Below are 8,335 nucleotides of genomic sequence, written 5' to 3'. Positions count from 1 at the left end.
TTCAGCACCACGGTCAGAGACAGATTGGCTTTTTCAGCAAACTGGAGATAATTCCCTACTTCCCAAACAGAGAAAGTATATACCACACCACACATGCACAGACACACATATAATGCAAAATGTAAGTGGCCACAACCTTCTCTTAGTCCCTTCGTAACATGCTCTCTCTGCTTTGGACTCTCCGTTTGGTTAATTGGACAATTACAGCTTCTTTCAGGGACAAAAGAGCAAAAAGAATCCCTACTTTCTCTAAGTGGCACATCCTTCACAATCCTCTACTCACGACTCCATGTTCTCTCACCCTTCCCTAAGCCACTTGTCTGTGCTCTTCCTCCCATCAATAGTGCTCTCAAACTGATCACCCCCCGACTCCCCCACCCCATTTTTCTTTTTCTTTGTAAATTCCTCTTGCTATTCATGCTCTGCCCACCATTCCACATTATGTCTGGGCTAATTAAGATTCTCAAATACCCATCAACAAACAAACACTGATAGAGCACAAGAGTGCATGAAGACAGAGCAAATGTGTAGCCACCACAATGACTATCTATCTATCTGGCTATCTGTCACATTGTGCAAGCACACGCATGCATGTGCACTTGCAGACACACGCAGGTTCGCTGACAACTGACAGCAGCCTTCTTCCACTATGCAGTGCAGGCACATACCAGCCAAGCAACAACAGGAGGCCCAAAAATAAACTGAGCAAAAAATGCCAGAGGAGAGGAGGAAAACGTAACACACATGAAACCACGTCCCTGGGGACCACCTCAAAAGTGTACCTGCAATCCACGCAGTCACATCCAGTTCACCACCTCCACACAAATAGGCACCAAAAAAATACCCACTTGTATTTAGTGACAGCAGACGGCTTGAGTGAATTGTGAGCTTGTGTGAGAGCCTATAGAAGCTTTTCTAATAGGCTTATGGTATCTCATATCTATTAATGGAGCTAATTTGAAACAGTTATGTCATGGTTAAGGTTTAAATCAGCCAATTGATATAGAATAATGTGTCATTACGTGTGTGTTAATAAGCATGCATTGCCTCATTGTATTCTGCATTATGTCGAAATAAGACTTTTTGATAAACGCCTGAAGGAAAGCGTGCCAAGCATTCTCACAGTTCAAATGCAAAGAGAGCCAAACCAGCTCCAGAGAAAAGCCCTGCAGAACATTTATTGTCAGTATGTTATTGAAGTTTGCATCAGTTGATCAGAGTAACAGTGCCAATAAACTATCCACAAACTGCCATCAATCCAGCACAAGATATGTCATAATCAGGTCTGGGAGATTCACAGACACAGCTAACTGAAGTGTGTGGGATTCAGTCAGATATTGCAAGTATGAAAGGGTGAGGACATGAGTGTAAGACAGCCATGGTAGACGAGAAGTTAGAGGTCAGTCAGAAAGATTTAAAATGAAGATAAACAAAACCAGAGTAAGTGCAAAGACAGACAGCATCTACAAGGATTTGGTCTTGTGTTTGAAGTTGTTAAAATGTCATAATCAAGACTTAGGAAGCTGAACTGACCTATGCACAAGGGAAGCTGTAACACCAACCAAAGCCCAGTGCAAGAATTGAGGAACATGATATGTCAGAATACAAACTCAGCATAAGGCCAGAGAGACAGACATAATCCAAGAAGACAACAGATAGAGAGGAAGACATTAAAAAAAACAACAACTTTGAAGTGACAGAGAGACAGAGAAAGTAAAAGCCAAGGACAGAAAAAAAGACACACGCTGCATTTACCGTGCTGAAGTCTTGCCAACGTACAAACCTCAAGAGAGATGTTGAAGGAAAGGTTAACTCCACTGTGAAATTCAAATATCACTGGCATAACAGAGACAGATTCAAACAAGCAGTGCATGTTTACATTTCATACAAAAAAAGAAACATTTAGCCAGCTTTCAGTCCCTTCTATTGCCTTTATCTAACATTTCACCAAAGTATGAAATCACTTGGAGATATTAGTGCAGGATAACAAGAGGATTTATTGGGAGAAAACCACTCAGCATGGTATAATGGGACAAAGCCTAGCACTCATTTGTGAAATGCTAAAGTCAGATGGGTGAAGGAGAGGTAGAGGATAAAAGGTTGCCAAGTTATGGGACTATAGCAAAATCATCAATGATCCCAAAACCATATTTATTTATCCATTTGAGGAGTTGGAGGTGATGGTGAGGGTTGGGGTTAACAGAGTAATGCATTATGTTTTTAATCAAACTGAGTGCACACTGAAAATGCTGACCATATAGTCTAACCTCTTGGTCAGGGAAAGGAAGGCTTTATGTGTGTCTATGTGTGTATGTGTGTGCATGTCTGTGTGTGTGAGTGTATAACTGGTGAAGTTTAAAAAAAAAAAAAAATGGAGCAAACAAATGAGGTGGGGCAGCAGAACATGGGGTACAGCATTATGAAACTTTCTGCAAGTAGAAAACAAAGAGCCTTGACCTAATGCTACCATGCTTACAAAGGCTTTATATGAAGGTGACCTCCACTCGTTTAAGCTACAACAGTTGTTAAAAATAAAATAATGAAACAATGAATACAACACAAGGTAAAATGTTCCATATTATGCAAGCTTACAGACCGGATCATTGATGATCTATACTGGAGATGACTGTTCTAGACTAGCTAAGGGCCTTCCCATTTTAAGAGGGAAGTATGTGGTTTGCTACATATCTTCCATTTAGTGTAAGTTGACACATATGAGAAACTATAACACCCAATTTGAACTGAGGATTGCTATTCCTAGTAAACCGATTGAAATCAAAGCAAATTGCATATCATGCCCAATGTGTAACAAAACAGAAATATACCCTCCTTTCCATAGATAATCACATATTTATAGACATCAAGATCGCATCATATTTTTACCAAATTAAAAATTTCCCCTCAGGAAATAGAGAAAGAAATAGCGCTATGATGATGATGATGTATACTGCAATACCATATTTACTCAACAGCTGCTTTAACCTTTTTTTTTCTTTTTTTTTTTTTTTTGTCTTTGTTTGTTCTATTTGGTCCCAAAACAGAATCAGGCTAGGATAGGGAAATAAGAAAATGCCACAGCAAAAAGATTAGCAAATGATGGTTGCTGCGAAGGAGACTATTGAGGATTAATTTACCACAAGGAATTTAAATGCACAAAATGTCAGTAATCCACAATCCTGAAGATAAAAAAAGGAAATACCAATGTGTAAAAGCACTGATCTTTTAGGATTTTCTTTAACAAAAAAAGTCTCATTTTGTTGACATAGCTAGAATTACCTGCTTTATTCTGCCATTTTCAAGATAATTGGTTGAAATAAAGTAAGCAAAAAGAAAAGAAAAAAGCATAGATGAAACTGCACTGAAATGAATAAAATTCTCTTATGCCACTTGTCGCTTTTCTAGATATTTAGAAAACAAGTCATACTGAAAATGAGACTGATGACCTCTTAGGATTTAAAAAAAGAAAGCATTACATTGTAACTGCATTCAGTTTTCCTTAAATGTCCAATGAATTTGAACGCCTTTTTATCGCCCCCCAGTGGAGTGAACCCACACTGCTACTTTGGGAGGGAGTCAGAGATTAGATGCGCAAATTCAGAGCTACTTCCAATCACGTTCTCACTCGCCCTCTCAATTACCGTTTATTAGCCTAAATCAGCAGTACCCGTTTAGATAATGAAAATCGCAGCATGCCTCACTGATTTGGTATATCCTCTCTTACCACCCACTTCAAAACCAGCAGCATTCACTTGACTTGTTTTGACATTGCGTTTTCTGGATCTTTTTGGCTTCAGATTCCATCCAATAAGGACGGCAGATAAAAACTGCATGCTATGAGATCCAGCAGGTGAAGATCATTGGACAAAAACTACCAACAGACAGAAATAAACATTATATTTTCCAGAAAAATAACAATCTGTTCGCTCTTTCATCGTTCCTGTCCCTATTATTCAATTTGGTACTAATCGGGAAATAACAAGTAGCTGAACTGAGTTTAAAGGCCATTGCCCTCCAGTACATTCATACATCCTGTCTATCACTCTGTTGGTTCAGTAGCTATTCTTCCATCTCCAGGTGCAGTATCATGATGGTTGGCCACATCTTCAACATGCCATTTGAACAAGACACCAAATACACAGCCTGTTAGTAGTGGAGCTCCACACACAGGTTCCCGTGGCATCAACCCTTTCATCATTTGATTGAAGAGTTTGTTTTTATTAAGAAGGCTTTACCAGACGCATAATCACTATACATTGATTTAACATTACCTTTACAATTAAATTCTTCACTGAAATTACAGAATAAATATATGCACATTTTTCTTCAAATCTTTGTGAGAGAGAAAACATTAAAAGTGCCTCCTACAAAGCCGTTAGTGGGTGACGATGGGGGGGAAATCCAGAAGCAATGGGGGGTGGGGGGTGGGGAAAGGAGGGGGGGTCTTAACAAAGTGCGTGGAAATATCCAGAAAACCTTGAGCATTGTCTTATAATAATATTCACAAATGTTTTACCATCCGTGCGTCGGCGCGTCCTTTTTACGAGAAGCACCCTGATATAGACAGAAGTCCTCATTAATAGTAATAACCATATTAATAAGATATAAAAATTAAATAGAACACTGAACTGTAAATGCGTTGCAGTATCTCTGTTCGTAATGTGATGTGGTAGTTCTGAGTAAATCCCCTCGCTTCCTGCACTGAAGCGAGTGCATGCAGCAAACTGCAGTTCATTTCAATATATGTATATATATTTTTTTTCTCTCTCTCTTTCCATCATTTCCTGCAAACTTTATGTGCACGCCCCCCGGGTGTTTGTACATCCTAGTGAGGGGTAAAAGAGACAGAAAGAAAACCCCCAAAGTCAGGGAGACGTCCAGCTCCCGTGTGTCTTGCACTTCATGGTAACTCCACAAAAAGGGGTTTTAGTGACAGATATATTTTAGGATGTTTCGTATGTTTTATTCCCCGGTGCCCCTCTCATTCCTCTTTTGCTCTCTCTCTCTCTCTCTCTCTCTCTCTCTCTCTCTCTCTCTCGGGCATATAGAGATATTTATATATTATAAAAATAACGGCTGTTGACATTGCTGGCTACTCTGAAAAAAAGGCACTTCATTGAAATATCTGAGAATGGCCTCTCCTCCAAAGTGATTTGGGGGGGAACATTGTTGTAACTGTTATATAATATTTTATTTTATATCATGCTGCTTTTTCAAGTTTATTTCTCAATATTGGTTTTGGGTGATTTTGTTTTGAGAGTGGCAAAGTGAATGTGTTGTGTTTTTGTTTTTTCTCCATGGGCTAGAGATGTTAAAACCGGTAAGATTTTTCCAAGACTTCGAGGTAATCCGGCTTGGTTTGAAGTTTGGCCCTTAACTCGAGGTAATCGCTTTGGGACGGGTCGGGGTAGCAGCCTTTCCCCGCCGTAAAAAGCAATGTCTCCTTCAGCCGTGCATCCTGCTGCAAATCGGGGTACTGCATGCCTGGTGGGTGCGCATGCGCCACATGCATGTCCTTTAGTTTGGGTACTGTCCCATACAAACAGTCTACAAAGCCCACTGTCGGCGTGGGCCTCTGACTGTCAATCACTGTAGGGCAGAGCCCTCCGTTCTCATGAAATCCTGCCATGTCAGCCGTGGTGTGGTTGACTGTGACAATGGTGTTGAGTTGAGAGTTGGAGACGGCCAGGGTCCACTCTCTCTCTTTCTCTAACAAGGTCCTGTAGTTACTGTTGCTACTGCTACTGCCATTGTCTTTCTTCTCTGAAAACTGAGCTCTGTCTTCCTCTGCTATCTCGCCCTCTCTAGGCTTATAGATGGGGTTGTTACACATCTGAGTCACCGGGTGGGGGATGTAATCATAAACGTGACCGTGGGCATGTGTGTGACTAGTGTGAGCGTGTGTGTGCATACTGGGTGGCGGTTTCTCTGGTGTGCCTGTGTTACCGGCGCTACTCTGCCTCGGTGGGTCCTCAAAAATCCTGCACTGCATCTGGATCCCTGTCAGATCTACCTCAGAACGTTTCCGGAAGGGTAGCTTCTTCCTGCGACGGAGAACGAAAGCGAAAAGCCCGGCAGCCACAAATACAGCAGAGATGAATAGTATGAGCAGGCTGAGGATGAGGACAGACAGTGGAACTGCTCCTCTCCCACCTGCCTCCCCCATATCAGAGCTCCCCGTGGTGAGGTCATCCCCACCAGGCAGGGCTGGCGAAGGACCGGAGGAATACTTAAGCTCAGGACAGATGACCTCAACTTCCAGTGAACGCAGATCCTTCCCTAAAGCAAAGTTAGGTGTCTTGCAGATGACATCTCCCACCACGATGACAGAGGAGAGCTTTTCCAGCCACTGTTTGAGGGGAATTATATCACAAGAGCAGTCCCAGGGGTTCTGGTGGAGGTCAATCTGGACAATGGAGGTCAGATGCTCCAGAACGCCACGGACAGGCAGGGAAAGGAAGTAGTTGTTGCGAAGGTTGAGGCGTGTAAGCTTGGTGCCAGAGAAGGCGTCAGTGGGCAGGGAGCGTAAGAGATTGTCATTGAGGAAAACCAGCTGGAGATTTGGCATTAGGGAGAAAGAGTTGGGTTGTATCTCACGTATGACATTATACTCAAAGTAAAGATAACTCAACATCTGAAGCCCTCGAAACATCCCAGGGGTGAGCCTCTCAATGTCATTTCCATTCAGGTATAAACTTTTCAAATTTGGCAGGTTAATAAAGGCGCCCTCCTGGACGTAGGATATCCGATTATTCCCTAAATGCAGTAAATCCAAACTTGAGAAATTCCAGAAATCAGAACGGTAGATTTTCTGTATTAGGTTCCCACTGAGATACAATTTCTTGGCATTGAGGGGCCGAGGGAGGAGCTCAGAGATGTTGTGAAAGCTTTTCTCTTTGCAGTTCACCGTCAGCCCCAGGTCATTGATGTGAAGGTTGCAAATACATCCAGCTGGACAAATTATGGGGATAGGAGGCCTTGTTTGGTAGCCAGCAATAGGGGGTTGGTTGATGCCTGGGTAGATGCTACGAGGCGTTGGGGGGTTCTTTGTGGGCCGAGGTCGTTTGGTAGGCTTGACAACTCTTTCCTTGTATTCCACAGAAGATGCTGTGTTGTGAAAGGAGGAGAGCATGGAGGAAGGTTTAGTAGGCCATGTGTTCTCATTGCTAAATGGGACCCGGGGAATTCCCAGCTTGGCCTCAATCTCTGCATCGGAGAGCAGCGGACAGAGCTCACTGCGCTTGATTTCCCGTAAGTCTTTCCCATGTAGGTGGAATGGGTATTCACATGTGATCTCACCTACCAAAGCCGTATAAGGGATTCTCTCTAGCCACGTTTTTAATTGGACAATCTCACACACACAGTTCCAGGGATTCTCCTCCAGCTGGATTTCCATTAAGCTCCTCCCAACGTACTCCAGCGTGCCCCTATACGGCAGTGTCTTTAGTCTGTTTCCTCTGAGGTCCAGATGTGTGAGTGACACAGACCGGAAAAGATAATTTGGGAGCACGGGGATCAGATTGTCATTTAGTATGAGCACTCTCAATTTGTGAAGGTGCCTGAATGCACCACTTTCAATCCTTTTGATAACATTGTAGTCCGCCTGGAGATACTCTAAACTCTCCAACCCCAGAAAAGTGTCATTCCGGAAAACTTCTAGTTTGTTTTCATGTAGGAACAGCCGTTTGAGTATTCCTAAGCCATTGAACGCTCCAGCGTGGATATCTTGCAATGCGTTGTTACCCAGATTGATGGAAATGGCATTGTTTAGATGGAGGAAGCTATTGAAGTAAAGCTTCCTCATGGAATTTCTCTGCAGGTTGAGTTTGAAAGGCCGGCTCCATATCTGCGAGATCTGGCTGACATTTGTAAATCCTTTACTGTCACAGTGGACGTGGAAAATGCCCTCTTTGACTTCGCAGTAGCAGGGCTCGAAGCAGGGCTCGTCGATCTCCTCGGAGTCCTCTATTAGTGGGATCGGGGTGGTCCATCCTAAGGCTATGGTGCTCAGCAAGGTAACCCACAGCATCCTCGCTGACACCAAGGGGATGAAGTCTCGGCTCCAGGGACAGAGCCACTTCACAGCACTGCAACAGGGAAGAGACAGAGAGAAAGAGAGAGAGAGAATGGAAAGGAGGGAGGGAATAGGAGTAGTGATTACACACACACACAGGTACACACACACACACACACACCCTCGCAAAGTGAAGTTTGAGGTGAGGCAGGCAGTGAGGAGACAGAGAGGGGAGAGGAAGGGTGCATTAGTTTCAGTAGAATGGAAGACAGCTTTGAAATGAATACTAATTAATAATAGAATGGACTTGGAGACTGCTTTAAA

General features: G+C 42.9%; 1 protein-coding gene across 1 annotated transcript; it reads right to left on the bottom strand.

Moving 5' to 3' along the window:
• Positions 1–5,308: 5,308 nt before the first annotated feature.
• On the bottom strand, positions 5,309–8,026 carry slitrk3a (SLIT and NTRK-like family, member 3a). The gene has a single exon (XM_041046623.1). It carries the CDS (start codon positions 8,024–8,026, stop codon positions 5,309–5,311), a length of 2,718 nt encoding a protein of 905 aa, XP_040902557.1.
• Positions 8,027–8,335: the final 309 nt, after the last annotated feature.

This window comes from Toxotes jaculatrix, chromosome 9 (assembly GCF_017976425.1).
Source record: "Toxotes jaculatrix isolate fToxJac2 chromosome 9, fToxJac2.pri, whole genome shotgun sequence".
Lineage (NCBI taxonomy): Eukaryota > Metazoa > Chordata > Actinopteri > Toxotidae > Toxotes > Toxotes jaculatrix.
The sequence above is the reverse complement of the archived record's forward strand: the minus strand, read 5'-3'. Positions and strand labels throughout refer to the sequence as shown.

Excerpts from the sequence above, each read along its gene's own strand:
- slitrk3a (XM_041046623.1), bottom strand. The coding sequence starts at position 8,026 with ATGCTGTGGGTTACCTTGCTGAGCACCATAGCCTTAGGATGGACCACC.